At 46.2% G+C, this 23,754-nt stretch overlaps 1 protein-coding gene across 5 annotated transcripts in view; it reads right to left on the bottom strand.

Moving 5' to 3' along the window:
* Positions 1-23,754, bottom strand: part of LOC135391216 (ephrin-B2a-like) — a 503,132-nt gene that overhangs the window by 115,297 nt on the left and 364,081 nt on the right. The window contains exon 1 of one of the 5 annotated variants that reach the window (XM_064621375.1): positions 1,962-2,018. The exons of the other annotated variants lie outside the window; for them this stretch is intronic. Coding sequence (XP_064477445.1) covers positions 1,962-1,990 — 29 coding nt within the window. The 5' untranslated portion in view covers positions 1,991-2,018. Of the gene's footprint in view, positions 1-1,961; positions 2,019-23,754 lie in introns of those variants that run through there. 5 annotated transcript variants of the gene reach the window in all.

Consider the following 23,754-nt stretch of genomic DNA (forward strand, 5'->3'; position numbering starts at 1 on the left):
CAAGGGAGGCGAATGTTACATGGTGAAGGTGATGGCAATTGACGTTCTGAGGCTGGAACACATAGAAAGGACAAATACAAACATCATTCCTAAATTCCCCACCGGTTGAGAGCACGCGGTGTATAACATATAACAGATCCACGGGTGAAAAAAAAAGAGAGAGTTCGTCACGGCCGCCATTCCAACATACCTATATAAAGAAACGGGCAACACTGCCCCGACGACACCCACAAAAACGGAAGTGGACACTTCGTCTTTTATGTGTGTAGTCCAAGTTCTCCTCAGACTCACGTGTCCAGCAGTCCGCTTGCCTTCTACTGCTTTGTTCATCTGCATATAAAGGTCTGCAAGATGACCATCGTAGTACACGTCCATGCATATTACACGATCCTGCCTGCACATGTCTCTTCCTGAAGGTGAATTCGCTTCAGCGGAGCTCACTAATAAATAATACCCGCGTCTGTCGTGTCCGGTGGAAATGTATTATCGTGGCCGAGATATCAGCCGTGCCACGCTGGTCATGTGACGTGACTTATTTTAACAACGCCAAACAGCTGTTTCAGTAGTCAAGTTCACTTTTCTTTTCTTTTTTAATAAAGCAACGCGAGGAATGAATTGTGGACACGCTCTACTATATCTACGTCGGAACAATCGTTTTCCACGACGTTTTCCGTGAATGCCCCGAGGCCCGCAGGGTATGGTCAATACTCTCTCGGAAATACAGCCCACGACCCCCCTGGTGGATCTAAAACAAGATTGCGTGCTATAGCAGAAAACAAGCTTCGCGGTTTTCTTTTTCTTCTTTTTCGAGGCAACAGCAGAGCAAGCTCTGTTTGGAAGGTTCAAGGCAGAGACACAATGCAGTCCGGGCAGTGGTGCCCCGTACTGATGTTGGTAAGCCGTGTTGGGAGTGAGGATAGGCAGTATGTTAAAAGAAAGTTGCACATTACAGGCGAAACCACGTTTGTGCCTGCACGGACCTGTGCGAACGTATAGTGCAAGTTGCAAACTCTCAGGGGAAGCTCGTACCACTTTCTAGCTTGAACCGTCCAGCTTCAGTATTTGCTGATGAAAGTAGAATGCGATATGCATATCACCTTCTGGTAAATAGGTAATTGCTGCTGTGATACCAAAGTAGATGTTGTTAATAAATACTTTCCTGGACGACGACAGGCACATCCGAGAGGGATGTCTCCGTATTTTTCTTTTCTGTCATCATCAAAAACATTTCCGTTTTTCACACGACGAATGATCGTCGAGGAAGTAGGAGTGTGTTTCTGTCGTCCCCACATGGATCTCACCTCGTCTAATTTTCGTTACTCGCACGTGAAAGTGAATCATTCTGTTGATGTGTAGTCGGAACAGAAACAGCCTCCTACACAGGCACTGCTTGAAACTATACTGGAAGGATGAGGAAGGTGTAGCTTAAGAACGCAACATGTCACATCTAGAGTCACTAAATAAGCTTATTAATAAGCTTATAGCTTATTTAGTGACTCTAGTCACATCCAACCACGCGGACACAGAACATAGAAATCCTAAACGACGAGGAAGGAACGCACACCGAAAAGAAATCACCAACCTTTGCGTCGAAACTATACTTCTGGGCAAGTAAACTCCTACAGGTCAACGCCGCCTGTGAAGTTTCGGATATTCGAGTCCAGCCGGTTGACTCATCTTCACACCGTGTTTTCGCACAGCCAGTTCAAGGCTCACGCTTCGGTTAGATAACACCATTCTTTTCATAATCTTCTTCTTCCAACGTCTCTGGCTTTCACCAACCCATTCTATTCTGAGGCGAAGGAGGACGGGGCATCAGGTAAGTGACGTATGGGAAGGGGCTGAATAAGTCGACCGACGCGGTTTACATGGCGGAGTTGAGTCGCCATTTTTCGTTTGAACTATCCAAGCCGAGCGACTTGTCTGTCGACTTGTCGGTATAGACCGGTTTATGGACTTACTCAGTGAAGTCGACTGGTGTGGCCTTCATGTAAATGCAGCCAATGTGCGGAGATATCCGTCCGGGAGTTCTGTAGCTCTTCTGTTGTCTGGTAGTAGTATACAGAGCGCACAATACGCGGCGAACAAACAAGAAGTACTCGACGCCGGAGAAACCGGAGCGGACCCGCAACAACAACCAACTCAAAGTGTGTATATATCTTCCCATCTGACATAATCACCTGCAGTGAGCCGCACAATAGGCGCTGAGAAACAAGCGGTGTCACGCTGCTGCTAACAAAGGAAGAAAACCACGTAAGATATATGAGGCTGCAAACCGCTGTCGCTGCAGCCGACCCACACCACCCCACCGGGTGACTTTGTCGCTATACTACCTTTTCTTCTTGACTTCCACGCTTTCTTTTATTTGTGCCGCAGCGGTCACACCGTGAATTTATATACAGAAGTCGAGTAAGAGAAAGAGAGTGGGCCTTTCTCTCTTCTAACTCAGACCAAACATCTCCGCCCAATGGGGCAGAAAGAGAGGGAAAAGGAGAAGAGAAGAAGAAGAAGAAGAAGAAAAGTGCTTCGGGATGAAAAATGGCAGCGGAGTGCAGAGTCGGGCACTCCTGGGAGAGCTGCCGGTGTCAAACGGTTTGCAGTTGTACACGCCGACTAGTTCGAATGAAGAAAGAAGGAAAAGATATACGTAATATACAAAAAGAGTCTTCGAAGGGGGACCGAGTTGAGCAATAAAGGCATATGCGGGGCTGGCGAGCATTCTTGAGGTTGTTTGGAGAACGAGATTTGATTGGACGGTGCGGGCATGGCGGTGATTATTAATGACACCGCGGTGTGTGTTTGTGTGTGTGTGTGTGCGTGCGCAGAGAGTAATGTTTGTTTCTTGGCGTTGTGTTTGTATGCGCTCCGTATATACCCTCAAACGGTAACTCGCACGGGGAGTGGGGTTCAGTACGTGTGCTCGGGAGTCCCACAGAATATAGGTTCTGATAATTAATATGCAAATTATTATATTTACCCACTTGGGGAGCGGACTTGGGGTGACGCGCTTTTTTCAGCTTTCATGCCCTGCTACTTGGGCTGAAAGCTGAGTAATTGAGGTAAATGAGGAAACCATTTTCGACATATTTGTACAACGCCGTTATATTCAGAAAGCTTAACGCTTTCATGATTAGGATAGCGTTCTTCCTACAGTAAATAACAATATTTGCTTCTCACTGGTCAATCATCGTTAGCCCGTGGACGACCAAGCAACAACAGGTTCTCAAACGAGGTTTGGTCTTTCTTTTTTTCTTTTTCTTTTCAAATGTGTCGAACATCTCGTCGCCAGAAAGGATATATGATGTTACTTGACGCAGTCCGCAAGAAGGAGGAGCATTCAAAGACAAGCAAATCATAAGAAGCAATTCAGACTTCGGACTATATATCGACGGTGGAATCCGTTTACTTCGTTCAAAGATGCGCGGAATAAACTCTAGAATTATTCAACGCGCAAACCCTCACTTCCCAGAAGCACGCGTTCAAAACATACCCACACCAATCTGCCCACAAGAATTATTCGCAGACCCAGTCTTCCCTTATCCTCGAACATCCCGAGGAAAAGAACACCATCCCACTCACACCTGAAGTAGGGACAGGAAAATCGTCTCCGAACAACAGGCGATTTCTTTTCTGTGCGTAGGCGGCAGATTGAACACTCTCGCATTGTTTATTTTGCAGTTGAAGCGGAGCTTCTTCGAGCGTTCTGCAAATAGCAATATGCGATTCGGTACTGAAGACATTTCTGTATACTCTATGCTTGCATGTATATAAGCGCGCTACGCATCCATATAGACACGCACGAACAAAGTTAAGTTCAATACACAGGTATGGAGTTGGCATGTTTGCGCGTTCTGTTTCCACCGGGGACAATACAGAGAGAACGCGATGGGAATTTTTCGCTCGCGTAGCGTGCGTTCCCTGGCAAGAAACTTGCATCCCCGCATCGAACGCTGCACGTGGCATCCACAGAGAGACAAAAATATACCAGTAAAGAATGTCGGGATAAGGTGCGAAGAAGCAAAATGAACAGTGTTTTATGTAAATACGTCGTGTGTCGCATTCATACAGCATCGACCTAAAGTCTACGATGTGGCAGGCGGATCGAATCCAAACAGCCAATTGTGTCACTTGAGGTTTTCCCTGGGTTTCCCGGAGAATTTTCCGAAAGAAAAAGCAAATGACAATTGCTTCGCGACGGCACGTTTCTTTTTTCCTTTTCTTTCTTTTTCAAACCCTTCTAGCGGTGTAACAGGGATATTTCTGTAAGTAAACACCCCTTTTTATTCCGCGTGCCGGTTGAAAGGTATAATAACGAATCTGAAAAACGTATTTGCAAAACACCCATCTGAACAAAGTGTTTTTTGTAGAATATGTCCTTCATTTTTGTGTGTGTGTGTGTTAGTGTCGCAAAGCACTGTGGCTATGAGCGGCGTACAGACGTGGACAGATGGAGAGAGGACAGCAGGAAGGAGTGGGGGACAGGGGGGGTTAGTATGCGTCCTGGGCCGACGTCAGGGGGAACTGTGCCGACATTTGCCTGGAAAGTCTTCGGAAAATCCAGGGAAAACCTCAGACAGCACATCCGGTGACAGGATTCGAACCCGTGGAGAATATGCCCTTCGAAATTGAGCTTTTTGTAGAATACATCATTTAGAAGGGCGTAATACATCATTTTGAAAATACGTACCCTTCACCCATGCAACAGGGTGACTTACAAAACACTCTCCAGTATGATGCGTGCCATATAAGATAACATATTCATATACGCGAGTGTGGAAATAAATTATTGTGTGAACGAGTTAAACGAAAGTCGAGGAGATTGAATCGTCCAACATTGCCTGCCAAACGGTCCGAGATGTATCGATCTCTGGCCCCTTAATAACGCGAGTTTTCCGTGGCAGCAAATTGTTTCTTCGGCCCGGGCTTTCCCTCGCCATAATCCCTCAACGCTGTCGACCTAACGCTCGGCTGGGCGAAGACGACGTTTCACGGCCGCGTTAACAGGAAAAGCTTCGGCGTCGACAGGCTCGTAAGAGAAGGGAAACAAAAGCACACCTCTGAGCACATGATCACTTACCAGCGAAGGGAAAATGAGCTTCGGACACAAAAAGTAGCTAACACGTCTGATACAGAGACGGCCGCAATGTATATCCTGTCTAATAACGGGCTGCATAATGACTGCGATCGCTCAACTTCATTCAGACGAACAATGTATTACGGGTGGCAGGTTAAAAGAAAATTATCCTGGCAAATTTCTAAGCATGTGATACTGTCGTGGGCTCCACATGAAGTATCGTCTTCCTATACCACAATGTATAAAACATTTGAGTGATACGCTGTCTCTATCAGATATCTATACCATCGTCGCTGAAAATTATACTTTATGATAATATTTATGAGGCACGCAAGCTGTGACTGTCACGATTCTCGCGGCACAGTTGTGTTACGTTTAACCGCGATAAAGAAACAAAAATTCCTGACGCGGTTTCTAACGCACGTCTTATCACGATGCTTAGAAAATTTGTATTACATAAAAATAATGCCGGAACGCACCGGTTGTCTTCCCAGCAGAAGTAATCAATAAAGCTTCCTTCTCGAACACACAGAACGTCTGCATCAGATAAAGCAGTTTAGATTAATCAGTCCTACAGCGAGTAGCCCACAATCACTCATCATCGCATGACTAAAATAACCAGCAACTAACAGTCGGGCGGTACATAATTATTACGAGGGTTACCGCAGGGATTCCTTAATGAATCACGAATATTCGTTGCATGTTACGGACAACGTTATACCTTAACCCTATAATCACAGCTCATAAACGCAGATTTCCCCTTAACCGACGTGAACCGAACATAGCGCGCGCGCGCGCGCGCGCGTTTTCGTGCAGAGGCGTGATGAATTGTGAAATGCATATGAATAACGCCTCGTCTTAAACATGTGAGGCGACGAGCACGACTTTCTTCTCACTCAATTTATGACGAAGCAGTGACGTGCTCATGAGTGGCGATGAGTCTAGCCCCGCCTCCTTTCTTGAAACAATGTCGTTCGAGACTCACTGAAGGTGACGTACTTTGTGGTTCCTGGAGAACCGGATATGCACGATCCTCGTAAGCTCTCGTAAGCTAAAGCGTTTTTTAGGCCTATCCGCGACAATGTACAGATGCCTCCGATTGGTCACCTCAAACGATCTCCCGCGATGATTGGGAAAATCGTGTGAGGAAACCAATGGGAGACTCCGAGGGAAAGGGTAACGGCAAGGCAACGGTGTCAAGGTATATGACACCTTCAACTCCGCGAGCAGCATTTTTCTTGAACCTCAGTGTTCCTTTAAAGGTAACCGTAAAGCAGCAGACAGGCAGGTTATGTTGGCGGCGCAGTTTAAAAGCTTGTTGCTTGTAAACCCGGCCCAACAAGTTTTGTCGTGTGACAGGGCCCCCTAAATATGTTTTTTAATTTACAAGTCAAAATTGCGGTAAAATGGCTCGGGACGACGTCTGGCAGGAAATAATCCCCAATTTGTCAAGCAACAGTGATCTATGTTCCCGACTGGCTTGCAGCGAATGATGACTACGTAGCCGATCAGTAGCAGACTTCTTTTGTTTTAGACACAGTGTTGTGCGCATGCAATGTAGTTTTGCCGCCATGCTTGACGAGCAATGCCCAGTTGGTGGCCACATAGACACAGTGTTGCCAGTAATTTTAAATTTTAATTTTCTAAAAACTGTGAGCAACTGGGACGAAAATTGTGACGTACTGAGGGCCGAGGCTACGGAATACTTAAATTTTCTGAGATTGCAGCTCTGCTGCTTTGCAGAACCTTTAAAGGTACGGTAAAGCAGCAGACAAACTGTTAATATTTGGCAGCGGAATTTGAAAGCTTATTCCGAAAGAAACCCACACTGCAAATTTGATGTGCGGCAGAAAACACTATATATTTTTTAATCACGACTGAAATTGCGGTGAAAAGACGCGGGGCGACGCCTGGTGGGAAACAATCGCCCATTCGTCGAGCAACTGTGCTACATGTCCCCAACCCTCTATCGGCTAAGTCATGGGCTAAGTAGCCGGCTTCATGAACTTTCGTTGAAAAGTTTGTTCAAACGAGGTAGTTCCTGACATATATTCTCTCTAATGCAAGAACATTGGTACGTCGTGGAAATGAGTAACATAATTGTCAGCAGATTCACCACGAGAGTCACCTACGCAAAAATACACCACGTCCGGCGAGCCGGCGTGGTGATGGTAGCGGTACACAGATGTCGCTGTACGCTCCCATTGTTATTGGCAATGCTTATGTTCGCCGCCCAACGTGGCGCGAACTGCGCAGTTCGTGTCGGGTCTTACACACAGGATTGCCCGCAATATTAAATCTGAATTTTCTATAAAAAAAACTACGAGGTGGATTGAAACAAAATTTGTGGCATTTAAGCGCCCAGGCTGTCAGATGAGCCAGCGGAATAAAATTGTATACCTGCTGCTCTACGGTACCTTTAAGTATTTCTCCCTTGCGTATTTTAAATAATTTTTTTTTATGGTGCCTTGTACATACATCTGGCAGATACTAAACTTCACGTACGCCACAGAAAAACCAGTCTCCATGTGACAAGTTTGCCAGTCGCATTCTCAAACACGGTTCGGCCATATCGTCTGCAGCCTGCACTTCCTGCAGCTCGTTAGAGCCATGGCTCGGCTTCTCCCGTTTTATGTCGCTTCCGTTGACGACGGAAAAAGCCGTCTCGGACTAAAGTGGACCATCAAAGTTTTTATGACTGGCTTCGTCATCCATGGCAGCTCTGTTTGGCCAGTAGAACCATACGCACTCCGTTTGATGGGTATGCCCTTCTGTCTGCTGCTTCTCTCCATTTTCTTTCCGCGTTTAAGCGTTACTCTACTTTCGCCATCTCTCTCTCTCTCTCGCTTCGCGTTCATGTTTTGAGGCGTCGATATGCTTTTGTATTTATGGGCCAACAGAAGACGTGCTCTTTTCAGGGATAAGATGATGATGATGATAAAAAAGAAGTACGGAGCTTTCTTTTGAGGTGGTGATGACGTCACAATATGAGTTCCCCCTTTCACGAGCCCTTCGCGTAGTTTTTGTTTATGGCGCTCCTCATCGTAAAAACGAAAGGGGAAGAGAAAAGACAGGGGTGTCGGGTTGGGAAACAAAGCAGACGCGCGAACTTACCGGAGACACGTTGTAGGGACAAGTACCCAGACGCATCAAAGCGTGAGCAGCTCACTTTGAAATGTGGCAAAGTAGGCTTGCTGGGGAAAACAGCAGCATCGGCTAACCAGATGTTCAGGCTGGGGTATATAAGGTCATCAAGCTTGGTCTCGAGGTCAATGAAAACCACAGTAGGAACGAACGTGTCTCACTGCTTACCACTGCTGAACGCTATTTTTGTATAATACAATTATAGAGCTTGGCGTTGTAAGGTTAAACCCGGTAAAACCCGCTTTTACTCACCGTCTGCATCATCGTCGCTCAAAGCAAAAAGTAAACTTCCAAAATGTAAATTCAGCTACCAATACGCGGGCACTGAACACCAAACACTGTGCACCAACACAGCCGCTCGGAATCTATTGTTCACCTGAAATGCGAGAAGCGAGCTCCTTTTACTTTCCACCTGAAAACCTGCTTTTCCCCCCAATATCGCCCGATTTTTAAAAGAACGTAAAACCCGAAAACATCCGGTTCTAAAGATACCGCACTTTAGTGCGAAAACTTTTGCAAGATTCTTGATATACCCTATCGTATACGTGGACCGAAAGACGAACCACTGCCACGACCCCTCTCCTCGAAGTACACCCCACCGTGAGAACACACAGCACACCCAAGGAACCCAGAAAGCACCGCGTCCTCCGCGCAACGACACATCACGGCCGGACCCCCGAGCTGAAATATATCGGGCCTTCTGGTGAACTTAACTAGAAGACAGGATCTTTCCCAGGAAGCACTCTCTAACAACCGAGATCCTCCGACATGAGAACACATTTTATATGCGTACTCTGTCCGGTGCGCGTTTATTAAAGTGGAAAATGACACCCCAAATGACCCGTCCGATTAACCACGGCGTCTGGCACTCCCGGGGATGGAGAATGTTGCACGCAAGTTCCTCTGGAGGCGGACTGATTTACGTCGTCCGACGTACGTTTATGTAATTCATTTTTGCCGGGATGATTTACAACTTTGCTTAGGCAACGGAATTTTTCTTCCTCTTTCGCGCAGTTTCGTACTAAGTTGTGGAGGTTATAAATTTGGAAAGAGAGAGAGAGAGAGTGAAAAGAAATAGCATCATATAAGAGGAGATGAAGTGGAGCTGGTTATCGTTTTCGAAAGCGGGTTTGATTTATATTCTGCGTTTTTCGGACGAAAACGAATGAAACGAAATGTACTGGCGTTTTTACGCATTTTGTATCTCTGTGTGGGAAGAAGGGATCACCTTTTTTGGTTGAAGAATGTGAGAGCGGTGAGGGATGCTCAAAATGGTTCCTTGAGAATAGTTGCTCTGTCATACTCGATGAGGAATCTTGCGTTTCTAAAGACGTAAGTACAATTTACGAAGGTAATCGTAATGATACTGCAATAGGTGGTACATGGGCAGCACTGCCTCCTGCCGCTAACGAAAAAATGTTAATATTATTGAATGTGCTGGGTGCATGCATGCCCCCGAGTGTTGACCGACCACGCCCAAGCTTACAGTCGGAACATGATTCACGCGTACGATTATGACTTTGAATTCTGGTAGAGTTTGTGCTCAGATGCAGAGACCCAGACAAGTCTTTAAAGAGACGGGACGAATCCAGAATTTCCCGCATCAGAATCCGAATCCGAGGAAGGTTCTGCGAATCCACGAATCTTTTCTTTAAAAAAAGAACAAAGAAATAGTGTTGAAAAGCCAGGAAAAAAAATACTTCTACTGAAAAGTGTTTTCGAGCAGAATTTGATATCTTTATTTAATGAAAATGGAATTAAATAATGGTTGACTTTCAGGAGAAAACATACCCATATACTTCTTCCTAAGTGTAATTTATCTAACATGTTGTTTATCGACTACAGGAAATACATAAATTCTCGAGTCTGAATTCTTTCCATAAAACTAAGAAACAATCAAAAGCAAAACCATCTTACTTTGAAACTTGTAATGTCGCAGCTTTATGCTGTGGTTTTGGCGCGCTCCGGGGCCCGCCGGCCAATCAGCATTTCGGCGGACTCCGGATGGCACCAATTTTAAAAAGAAGCAAACAAACGTGTTCAGTGGATTCGAAAGATTCGATTCGCTGTTTTGGGCACGGGGATTGGGATCCCCGAATCCCGAATCCCTGCCTAGGATACGAGGATTCGCGGATTCGGTTGGCCCATCCTATTTTTCATTTCGCTGAATCATTTTCGCGCACACATACTGTTGTTTCGCAGTAATGTACTATACACTCAGGGCCACGTGACACTAAACGAAGAGCAGGTCGCCAAACTCACCGCTCACCAAACATAGAAGAGCTTCGTCCGTTCGCCCCTCCGACCGCTGATTAACAGCTCGCCCTCCAAACTATAACCCCCCCTCCCCCACCCACCATTTAACCCCGTGCTCCACCCCCTTTACAAACACTACAAACATGTTTACCAGACCATTGGATCCCTTCAGCCCCCTCATCTCCACTGACACCATATTGAACCCGCACAATAGTGTTAATTTGGCCGGGTGTCCATTGAGCCTGAGAATCCAATTAGGAGCAGCGGTCCGGGAGATATTTAACCCCATCCTACCCGTCCATACCCTTGGGTGGAGGCTACCTAGTATAGCATTCATCCCGTATACCTCCTTGGTACCGCATTTTGAGCGCCGTTATATCAAGGTATAGGCGCGGGTCTCCTCTCGGTCCTAACATGTCATTTCCACCTAAACCTCTCCTGTTCTGTTCTGACGGTGATTGCTATCGATGTGTTCACGCTACGATGAATTTCCAGCCGAATTTAGAATCCAAGTGGGAAGTTTGAAGGAACGGTTTGGGAGTTCGGACCGGCTTTAACTCGAGAGGAGAGAGAGCTGTATAGTCGAGAAGTGTTCAGGTGAGAAAGGGATTAGCGTCCTGTCAACGGGTTAAAAGTCGCCTCGAGCGTTGGGTGGGTTTGTGTTTGAGAGTTTGGCGATAAGGGCGTTAATTGTGGAGATTATGGGTCTTATCACCCCACGTACACACGTTGACGCCTCTTGAAGTGCGGGTCAATGGTGGTCTGCTATATTCTCGCTGGAGTCAAGCGCAAACGCGACAGGTGCAGCAACCGATGGACATTAAATAACGACAAGTTTGGTCACGAATCACGATTTGATCGAAATTCCCCGCAGTCCTACACTCTTAAAAATGAGTTTCACTTTCACCACAAAGCACGCTCCTAGCCAACCATCATCCCTGGCCACGATTGCTTCATCGGATCACAAAAATCAGAAACTGACGTAATTGGATCAATGGTAATGCCTATATTATAATCCCGAAGTTCCAGGTTCCAACCCGTCGAAATCGCGAAGCAAATTGGTGGCATCGTATCTTCTTCATTGCATCGTGCTCCCAGTGTACTGGAAGCCAACTATTACGAAAAAATAATAATAATTATATTTATATGTGTAGTACGTGGCGAGGTATGAGTAACCCCTGAACACAGGCACGCGTGAAGTTCTGACGTCAATGAAGCGAGAGCTACGCTCATTCTGATTGGTTCACGTAAGCACGTGGCCTCTCCCCTGTGCCTCACTGGCGGAAAGGCGTGGCAGTGATGTCAGAGCCGAATGATTTCAATATTCGCGATGCGGATTTATCTATCTGTTTATCTATCCATCATCAGTTACGTCGTCGACGATCCGGGAGAAACCTAATGACGAAAGGAGGGGGGGGGGGGGCGTGTAGTTTACGAAGAGAAAAGGGACGTTCTGCCTGCCGTGAAGGGAGGCAAGTTGCCCCAAAACATAAAGAAAACCGAACTAAACACACACAACACACAGAAAAGTATCGTACAGTACAATGACGAAGGCAAAACAAAACAATTAAATATTAAGACGAACAGGAACAAAACCGAAAACCAGCGAGAGCTGCCAACACGCTCGCTCCTTAATGCTAAAAACGGGTTATAAATTAAAAGGAAGGAGAACAAGAAGTACTCGCCCTGAGTATTCGCTATTTTTTACACTCCGTTATTATCGGTCTTTATTTTATTTTATTGATTTCTTTTCTTTCTTTTGCATTCTAACTCTGCGGCCAACCGCTTGACACAAAAAGAAAGAAAAAAAAAAACAGAATGAGAGACAGAAAGGAAAGGTCGACACTTCATCTTCGTTCTGCCCAGAGTTCCCCCTTGTTGAAATGACACCCGACACTCCGAATGTCTGCCCTTTTTTCTTTTTTTCTCACTCTTTCCCTCTTTGTCGATTTTTTACTCTCTGTCTGTTAGCGGGTATCTTCTTTTGTTTGTCACGGGCGTATTTTTCGAGCCCGAACACCTACCATAGGGCCCAGACGACGTTCGTTAAAGCTATTTTCTGCGCCGTCACTTAAGAGCGCTCCGTTTTGCAACACCATCGTCCCATTCTCGCAGACGTTCAGCCACTCTTTTTTGCTCATTGTCTTAACGAAAGGGCCCTATAGTGGTATGTGCGGCAATTCTTTATTTTTCTTTTTTTTAAGGCCGTCGAGCGTGTTTTAGAAAGAGAGAGAGAGAGAGAGACCCGCAAAGTGACCGATGGGGTGTTTTATTTTTCTCGACAGCGCACAGTTCATTCTTCAGTAACGATGACTGTGGGACATATGTTTTTCCTGCAAGAAGTATGTCCTTGCCCTTTTCTCGTTTTTCTTTACCTTTCCTCTTTTTTCTTCTTTTTTTTTTTCGGATCTAAGAAGCCGAAGTGGAATTTTTCGAGCGCTAACTTCCTTTTCCGTCTTGTTAGTCCGATTTTGCGCGAGGTGTTTCCGATTTTTTCTTTTTCTTTTTTTTTAACGGGGCATTTTCAGCTCTGCGGGGCAGCGTTGACGTGTACAACATCTTTTGACAGAGCGTCCTGTACTTGAATGATGCATAGTTTCTAGCGCGAGTGTCGTGCAATGCGCGTGTGCTTTTGCCAGGCGGACGTTCGCCAGCGTTTCTGTCACGTGAAAATGAAGCGAACAACAGGTGGTGGTGGTAGTAGTAGTGGTGGCGGTGGTGGTGGTGATGCATGAAACAAAAACGAGGACCCATTCAGTTTTGTGCACAGGATCCCTTTTGGAAACGTCTCTTTTCGGACAAGTGCCGCTTATAAAATATGCCCCTCTCAAAACATACCATAGATATGGTGCAAAGTACGAAGGCCGGCCCTCAGGTTACAATGAGCAGGCGACAGGAGAATGCATTTCACGGCGGAAGCACTTAGCCCGCGGTGAATGCACGTTGCCCAATAGGCGCGTTTTATAGCACATGTTAGCGAGGGAGGTGAATATTTCGCTTTTAGTTTCATAATCCGCAGCCCCTGCATGAACAGCATCGCTTCGCGCCTGATGCTATTCGTCCAAATTCGATCGAGGGATCCCCACAAAAACAACAGCAAGTTTATCTTTTTATCGACGACAATGCTCGAAACCATACCGACGTGCGAACGATCTTAAACAACTGTCAAGAAAAAAAAAGAAAGAAAGGAGAGAGAGAGAGAGACTAAGAAAAGCAATCCAGAATAGAAAAGTAGTAATAGAGTACGAAGAGGGAGAGGGAGGAGAGCAGGAAGAGAGACGGAAGAAGAGGAGGATAAGTATTTATTTGGCAGATTTTCGGCCCGCTTAGCCTCCAAGAGAAACGGCTCGACCCCTTCGACCAACTTTAGACGAAACCCCAATGGCATACGTGATCGCCATCCAAAGCGTAGAAAGAGAAAGAGAGAGTGGGAAAGAGAGACAGAAAGGGAGAGAGAAGTACGCGCGGATTCGAAGCGCCACGCGCGTGCAGCCCATGTGGCCTCGGAAAGCACATTTCCTTATGTTCCTTTTTTTTTACTCTTTCTTTATTTATGTACTTTGCGCTCTTTTTTTTTTTTTTTTTTTCCTTCTACCAAGATGTCCCGGTCTACCGAGCCGAAGAAATCGCTTTCAGCGTGAAACGGAGAGGAACAGCGACGTGAATTTCGTCGTTCCAATTTTTATCTCTCTTCGGGAGCCAAATTGTTTTTTAGCTGGTCTGAAGTATATATTATACTTTGGATGGGATTCGTCTTCTTTATCCCGCGGCAAAGCCGGAAAAATCGCTGCTGCGGCCATTTCAATAAATTATCCTGTCCGGTCCGTTCGTTCTACCTGCACACTTTTACTTTCAGTACAATTTCTCCCGTCTTTTCTTCTTTTTAACAAACCGAGACGTTCGACTTCCGTCGTGGAGTTGAAAATTGTGGAATTTAATTCCACAAAATTTATGGAATTAAGTATATTGAACGAGAGCAATTACTGAGGACGATGGTTTAAAAAGAAGTGGGGGAGGGGAAGGCGACGAGTCAAATAGTGTCAAAGGGGACCGAGCGGCGATCCCAAAAACTGGTCACCCGACGGTCCCTGTATCGAAGTCGTATACGATAAATCGATTACAGCGATAACACGAATAACGCAATAAGCGGGAGCATTCTGGAAACTTTTACGGAATGCGAAGTCTCGTGAACATCCAAGTTGCACTAATGAGCAAACCTAATTTACCCACAGCCATCGAACCCAACGACACGTGTTCAGATTCACTTAGAGAGTTCCTTTCAGCAAAAAAAAAAAAAGAAAAAAGAAGAAAAAGAAGCTTGGATACCAACAAGCCCAAATTTGTACAGTAATCAGTTAGTAATCACGTTTTAGCTATGAAGCTTTCACCGTACATACTCACACTCACGAACCGAGCAACTACAGAACACCAGCATCCCACACACCGTCGAGGAACAAAAATATGTAGTACGACATGTTTGCCTGAAACGAGGCTATTTGCCTAGCGATTCGACGGGCGCCACCTACCGTGCGACTCCGTTCATCCTCCGTTCGGCACACCCTGAAACTCGGTGACACGTACACAATCGGGCTGCGCAACATTCCTGTTTGCAATGCGTCCGTGGCTTTCAAACACAGACGCTAGCGGCGTTCCCGCATAATGGAATTTGTTACGACGAACAGCGAGCGTCGAATTACCGCAGGTATATACAGCGTTAACCAGCGAAGGTAGACGAGTTTTATAGAATCCAATCTAACCGAGTAAACAGAGACGCGCGCTGTTTTAGCGTTCATGCGTCGCCAATATACCAGCCTTTATCAAACAAACGACCGTTTTCCAGAAGTTTCGTTAAAGTCAACAGCACCATGCTTGTGTATATGAAGTCGGCTGTTGGTGACATTGTCGTTCTCCTCGACATTTCTTGTTGGTGATACTGCGCGATAGAGAAAGAGTTCTCCTTGGGTGCACTTACTGGAAGTTGATCCCGCGTGCCCCGCATGTTTGCGAGATTTCTCTATCAATGCTGGGTGAAGAAATGAAATGAACTGAATAAATAATGCAGTTTGAAAGCGTGTGTCGAAGTTAGGATGCTGCAGCACGCGTTTCACGCTTAACCCGGATTTGATGTACCTTTGAACTGACAACACAACAGCAGTAACGAACCAAGCAAGATTCAATGCAATGAAAGGAAGAACTGATAGTAACTGGAAATCCGGACGATAAAACCAGATGTAAATAAGACGAACACAAAACGGAAGACACAAGTCTCGTCCGCTTTGTGCATATGTCTCCAGACTCAGGGAGATGTTACCAACACCAGCACCAGCCTGCTTGCATTTTGTTTCTATGTGCTACAAATGTAAACGTAACGAGGAACCTGAGATGATCAGAACACAACGAGATGTGGCCAATGTGAAATATACACCAACTGGATCGTATATTACATGTTATTACATGCATATCGTACATTTAACGAATAATTTACTACTTGAGACGGCAGCTACGAAAATGTATATACACACACACAACGTAAAAATGAAACATGCCTCCGTCTAGCCAGTTGAGTTTATTTTTCTCCTACGACTATTTTCGTCTTCACTTCCGCACGCGGCCGAAAACGCAAGCCAGCAGAACCAATAAGCATGGCGCATCATCTACGAGTCAGTAAGACTGCTGAGAGGAGGGGCAATGGCTACAAAACGAATGGCCCAGCGAGAGGAGGACAGCGTAGTATAGTCAGTCGATTCGCGAAACCTCACGGCAATTTCCACGGACGCGGCCCATTAAGCCCACATGACCATGAGCCATGCGACCCCCTGGCGGACAAACAAAAAAAGTACCTCCTCCACAGAGAGTGTTGACCTATGGCCGCGCCATAATAAAGCCGTCACGCCGAAACGGAACCGATGAGTTGGCCATCGATCCTCCCTTTCTATAAATTACATTAGTCGCGGATCCATTAATTTCTCCCAAGGGTTTCGATCCTTTCGTCCTCCCTTCAATCAAGGCACACGTTGCAGGTGCACGTGCTTTGCATGAATCCCCCTCCACCTCACGCGCGGCGGGGAGAACGTGCACGAACGCGCAAGCTGCGACATTGACATTGTGTGATTGCACGCGGCATAACTAGCATAACGGTTTGGGCATTTCCGATAAGCTGGAGACCCTGTTACGCGTGAATCCCAAAGGAACGGCGAAGGACTATTATTATTCTTTCTTTTTTTTTTCTTCTTCTTCTTTTCTGCGGCTTATTGTGCAGCAATTAGCCTGCGCTCTTGCGCAGGGACGGTGATCGTAGTAGACTCTCTAGTACGCAAGAGAGGGAACTTGCGCGCGAGGGACCCTCGAACCTCCCCCCCCCCCCTTCTTCAGAAAACACGTAAGCAAATGAGCGATGCTTACGTCACTCCGTGACATAGAGAGAGTCGACTCTTGGTGGGCGAAAATGCCACGCCGCGAACTTCGTGACGTCGTCCACGTGACAGTGACTCCCGTTCTAAAATACGAGGTTTCAACACCAGAGGTGCTCAAGAGTCGGCTCGCAGCGATTCTCATACGTCACGACTCCGACTCGCGGGTCGCGCTGGTCAGAAACGAACACCCCCCATGGTGATGCCACCTCACACGGACCTGATTACGTCACGTCCCGAGAGCGTGCCGGCCCTCCAAGGCCACGTCGCACTGCTTATGGTTGTATTTTCCGCAGCGTTTTTTTGTAAATTTAATTGTGCACTTGGTACTGGCTGTCTACTCGTGCTGTTGGTAGACTTTAATGTGGAACAGCGATTGTAAGGTCATTTTGTCGCAAGTGTCATAACGATCCATACTCGCCGAAAACAATAAAAAAGAAAAAAACGAACTCAATAGTGAAGTCAAAAATCAAACGTGACGGAAACGTCAACTACTGAATGTTCAAGATGGCCGCCGGCAGGTAACAAAGAAGCATGCCGTCGTGGGCAGAGTGCTCGGCTATAAAACGTCAACAACCAACTGGGGGCACTACAGAGCAGACAGATCAACAACCAGCTCGTCAGGTCGCAAAAGGAACCAAAAATGGCTGTTCGATTCAGCTATAAATTGCTTCCACGTTCGGTCGAGTGGCGTGTTTCAATAATGTACAATCGCGGGTGATGCTGAATGAATAATCTGGAGCGAGCATCTTACTTCGGCGTCTGGAGAGTCTCAAACGTTTGCCATGACTATTAAATTGCAACCTATTGCGCGGCACGAATATATTAACCTTTTCCATTGCCCTAAGTCGGAAAGGTGTAGAAGATGAGTTTGAAAAACTTTCGAAGAAATCTATTCGAAAGGGCGGGAGACGCCCTGTACTAATACAGGGACTTGCCACCAGACATGTAGAAGATACTACAAAAAAGTGGTAAAAGTGTAAGTGGAAATAAACGTCGAATGTATTGAACATCGCTTCTTCCTAGAAATCTGTAATTCGTAAATATGGACCCCCGTTACACGCATTACGAAAGTTGTGGCTGAATGCTGGGATTAGAAAACTTTGCACGAGAAACTCCTAGCAAAACCGTACTAGCCACTGGCAGTCGTCAGAGGCGTGTATTGGTACAGTGCTGGTGCATATCCGCTCTCCCGCTTGTCTGACAAGACATGCGATTTCTTTACAAATGCTTCTTTTTCAATTACCCCGGTGAACTGCCTTCTCATATTCCCTGACACGTTGTACAGAATCACAGGGAGCTGAAGCAGTTCCAACAAAAATCCCAACGAGTACAGAGTAAGATGACAGCAGCCTTTTTACGTAAGCGATAAATCAAATTACTTTCACTGTGCTCCCTCCCTTTGTCTTCTCTACGCCCTGAGAAGAAACTTATCTTAATGTGTCATCAACTTACACGTCTTCCCCGCTCAAAGCTTTTTCCCCGAATCGATATCACGGAAACAAGATCAGAACGAAAAACGCCAACGAGAGAAAGGACCATAAGACATTTTTTCTCGCACCAACACAAGATAGAAAAATTGAAGGAAAGCTCGTGGGGTTCTCGGAGGCCGTTCCTTGGCACGCTCAATCCCACCCTTATCCATCGTCCACTGCTAAAGTTACACCCGGTGCCCACCTCTGTCTTCCTAGTAATGTCGATAGAAGTGACAATCCCATTTTTTGTTCTTCTTACAAAAAAAGGACAGCTGTGGAAAACAAGACGTCCCAGTGTGACCTTTTGTCCTTCTTCGTCATCCTTTTTCTTCCCTATACTGAGATGTAACAAATACTTTCTCCCTTTTATGGTTCGAAATGCATATATTCGTGCATCTTTCACAGTTAAATCACCTGGTCTCCATTCCTCAGTATTCTACAACTCTCGGTACATATTTCCGCGTAATTAAAAATAAACTGACCCCACGGTTACCGGCCGAGGAAGCCGGCAACTTACAGTGGCATGGTACGAGATGCTTGGACAGCAGTCTTCCGCTAGTGGCGTTACATACGGAGTGCAGTAACGGTTGCCACACTTGACCTTTTTTTTTTTTTTTTTTTTTGCATATACCTCTTGGCCATATACATTCGAGATTCCTGCGTGCTTGATTTGTGATCACTTCGTCTCATAGTGGCGCCGCGTATAACTTTTGTCGAACGCAAAAATGATCACGGAGGAGAAATTATACACAGCACGTTTCAAACACTATGTTGCCTTTTGGCGATTAAATATGGGGACAAAATAGGTAACCCACCATGCCGTTCAACGGTTGAACATTACTATAGAAGCCGCTCTATTGCTCCCCAGTTTATTTATTTATGCTATCTGTCCCACTTTTTATTTTTCTAGAGTGTACTGGCCTTTTTATGCGGGCACATGAAAAGAAACACGTTTCGCAAAGCCCGTCCACGTAAAACCGTAGTCTTCCGACCACACTGCCCAATATAATACAGAACGGCGAGAAAGCACAAACTAGACTTCCCGTGAAAGGGACAGACTGGACACAACACTGAGAGCGTGAGCACTGAAGCGCGATGAATGTAACACTCGCCAAGAAAATCTCTGAGCTGGCGAGAAAAATACGCCCACCTGCCTTACACCTGTGTAAAGCCACCTCATTTCCTTCTTTCTTTCTTTAAAGCTAGGCCCGAAGGAAGTTCCGGATCAATATTTAATAAGTAAACCGATCGACAAAGTCGTGACGACCGAAGAAAAGAGAGAGAGAGAGAGATGTCGATGAAATCGGTGCAGCACAAATGCGCACACAAAAGGTGAGAATGGAGAAAATGAAATTGCATTGGAAAGTACTTTTTTTTTTCGTCCTCACATTCGAAGTTTGTGATCCAGAACCAGAAGTGGCTACGATGCGACTTTTATCAACCGTAGCGAACGGGCATCGAGAACATATTTATGAAAGCAGCGAAAGGAAGGAAAAGCGATATTTATTCGCGAAGATCGTCGTATTATGTAGGCGAAACGTTTCTTTCGTGGCACACACTTTCTGCGGTGAAAATATGACTTAAAAGTAGACGCGGGACGTTTTTGAACGCATTATTACCGGCGCGTTTGAACGCTGAATGCGTTTTTGGGGTGGACTAACAACGTGGCAAAAGGGGCGATACTGAAAAAGGGAGACCAAGTCGGCGAGAATCAGGAGGGCAAAGGGATCATCAAAGGGAAAATCAGGAGGAGCGGCAAAGTTAACTTGAACAACGCCCCAGCCTGCGAAGCGGGAAGAACGCCGCCCTGGCGGCGCCTAGCAGAAAACAACGCCTTCGTAAGACGAGGGTCACCCTCCCCCCCCCCCCTCCGCAGTTATTTCTACCAGGGTCCGCAGGTCGGAATGGTGTTCAAGTTAACACTGACGCGACCTGTACATTTTCCCCTGGCACGATCACGCCACGCCACAATTTAACGGGACATGTGCTCGGTTTCCCAGCGGTGAGTCAGTGCCCATCCGCATCGTTGGGAGACGTTCGGTCACTGAGTACGGCGTCAAACCTTTGTAAGTCTTCGTACGTACTGTACGTACTAATGCCTGCGCTGCCGCTAACTATGGGGTTAATTTTGTGAAATAGGCAAATGCATTTTTTTCTAAATTGCAGTAAACGAGGATATTATAGGTCAAGGTAATAAGATAATTGGAATAGATTATCTTTTTTTTTTACCCTCTGGGTCAAGCTTTCACGCTACATGTCGCTTTTCGTCCGAGGCCACGCCTCCGTTTGTACACACCGATATCAACAGTCTGCGAAAGCGGAGTCACTTTTTCCCGATTTATCGAGCGTTTACAGTTTTGCGCAGAACACGAGGAACCAAGCTTTTTCGTCTGGGCTTTATCTCCGAAAATTGTTCCCGACAGAAAAAAGAAAAAGAAGAAAAAAGAAGAAACAAAATCACGAAGGGAACTTATTTTTCAGTTATATCCACAAAGTGGCCTTCCGCAATGTTTCGAAGCGTGGCGACTCGCCTGTTCTGCCGAAGCAAGATCTGCCAACGAGATTACCACGCAAGATGGCGACGAGCGCGAGAGAATGCGAGACACATCATTTCCTCGGGTGCAGATGATGAGAAACGGGATGAGACGGCCAGGAAACAGAACCGTCGCCCGGCGTCGCTATCATCCAGTTCCGATAACATCGTCAACGGCGTTCGAATGTCCATCGTTTCCGACTCCCAGACGATCACTCTTTTCCCCTCTGTGCGTCTGCTTGTGCTGAATGTACATAACACACGTAGTGAGGAGATATATGGCTTCGTGTCAATTTCAGACGCAACGACATGTCCGCCGTACAGGTCTCTTGTTTTTTAATCCTTTCACAAGAACAGAAGTGTTGAAGGAGGTTCGTGTTGTGTAAGTTCTTTTTTTATTCCGTGTTAACGCCGCGAAGCAACTGTGGCTAGTTGGTTTGTAAGAAAAAGAAAACTGGAGAAATTGAACTCATCTCCCGACTTGTTCTGCTACTCCTAACATAAATTCCAACCCCATCCCCCAAAAAATACTTCTCATGTGCTCTACTCGCAAGTTTACTATTCATACGTTCGCTATTCAGAAGTCCACTCTTCACATGTTCACTAGAAGTTCACTCTTCACAATTATCCCAAGGTCATGCACAGAGAATCCTAGAAGGTTGTACCCATCCCACAGCCCTGAACAAATCTCACAAGTGACGCCAGGGCAGCATCCCTCTCGTGTTCGGTGCCCAAAGTCCCAACACCTTCACTATATCGAAGACCCTGCTGTCTAGTCGAGCAAGTGCAACTCTTTGAGACACATACCTAGTGCAGTGCATTATAATATGTGTATAATATATATGGAATAATGTATGTCTGTATAATATGTAATATAATATACTATGGCTAGTGCTGTGTAAGTAACGCTATGACAGTGTGTCTCCGCGCATGAGAGGAAGCGAACAGAAGAGTGGTCACGCGACCGACCAAATATGGGGGGGGGGGGGGGGGCAACTAGGTAGACACATGGTCGCTGCTTTGGTGCACGGCTACAGCAGCGCGGCTTTACAAACCGCTTTTTACCACCACGGCTTTTGTCACAGATTCGGAGACCATGCTGTACGATGAGCGTTCCCTCTCCCTTTCCTGCCTCCCGTCACGTAGCAGTCATAACCAAGTCCTTCGTCCTGTCCTCGCGTTTTTGTTGAACTAACTGTCGTTATACCTGCATTCAAATTTCAGCAGGAATTGGGGGTATTAAAAGAGAGCGAGACAGAAAAGGGTAAGTAAGGCTGTAAAGTCGGCATTCCCGCGTACACGCTCGTTCCGCGATGAAGCCAACCTGCAGAAGTGATGATGGTTTCTTCTCAGAGGTGCAAAAGCGTGAGAATTTTGACTATCGATACACGTCGATCAGAATATCAATCGACGTAATTAAAGGAGCATAGAAGGGCTCAAAAAAGAAAGAAAAGAGAAGCATGCCAGGAGGAGCACCAATGAGGATTACAAGCCCTCAAGGGATAGATATTCGCCCAAAACGTACGAATAGTGCAAGCTCGCGCAATACTAGTGCACAAGAGAGCTTTCAATTTCGCGGATCAGAAAAGTTGCTCCCCTCGATTGCCAGTCTGTGACGTCATCTCATCCGTTCAATAGTGAGGCGCGCTCCTTCCCTCTCTCTCTCTTTGCGGTTGTCCTTTGCGGTCCCCGTCCCGCGTTTGACACAGGGCAGTCGACCGGTCGCCTTGCTCCCCAGCTGTAGCAGACGGTCTTCGGCAGCCAATAAGAGTGCTCGTATGACCCGACGTCACAGCACGCCTGAAGGAGCTGGGAGAGATCGCCGCCGCTGCGCGCACTCTTGCTCACGGTGCCATCAAAGCTTCTTTAAACTATGGACATCATATCAGTATATAAACCACGCAGATTCTTACATCCTCCGAAAGTCAGGCTGTATCGAATACTGCTATTGGACTAATATTAATCTTAAAAATATCGCGCTCTGCAAAGATCCTGTGCATTCCCGAAAAAGAGACGCAGACGCGTAACGGCAGAAGACCACACAGTTTCCGCTTTCTTCCTCCTCTTTCAACATTTCTGGACAAGCACTTGTTCACGAAGCGCAAGGCGAGTCCATGTAGACAGAGAAAGACACATGCGTATCGGAACAGTTCTACGATTCTAAGTACACTCGCCACACACAATCTCCTTGTGGAGCTAAGGAAGAAAAAGGTCGGAACCAGCTCTATACATGGGTCATCAGTCAGGCAGCTCGTTAGAACTGCGCTCTCTTTCTTCCTGTTCCTTTTTGGGATCCGTCTCTGCGTGGCCTTCGGTATAATGTTCTCCTCATGGTGGCCCAAACGTTTCCGTGCCCAAACGGCGCAACGTTGGGGTCCGCGAGGATGTGATTCATTTCCCCATTATCGCCTTCCGACTTCTTCTGGCTGTTTTCCGCAGAATCCGCCCGTTGTATGTTATGTGTATACAGTGTAGCAGAGAGCCGACGGCATCGATGGCTCTGGAATGCGCCGATGGGAATGGTATATCGCGCTTGGGCCGTTTTCAGCGAAGTGAGGCTTGCGAGATTAATAATAACAACAATATTAATAATAATAATGATGATGATGATGATGTTGATGATAAGAACAATGTTTTATTGGTGCCCAAGAACAGTCATGACGACCAAAATGCAATATATTGTTTACGCAAATGTTGCGTGTTATTGAGTACACTCTTAGAAATGAACTTCACCGCATGGCACGCTCCTAGCCAATCATCAACTCGAATGATAACGTTCTCTCACTTGATTTGCTGAAAAAAGGGCTCGGAACCGTTATTTTTTTGTGTTCGGTTCAAGTTCCGGTTCAAGGTTATCGGTTC

Source organism: Ornithodoros turicata, chromosome 4 (genome assembly GCF_037126465.1).
Source record: "Ornithodoros turicata isolate Travis chromosome 4, ASM3712646v1, whole genome shotgun sequence".
NCBI classification, from domain to species: domain Eukaryota; kingdom Metazoa; phylum Arthropoda; class Arachnida; order Ixodida; family Argasidae; genus Ornithodoros; species Ornithodoros turicata.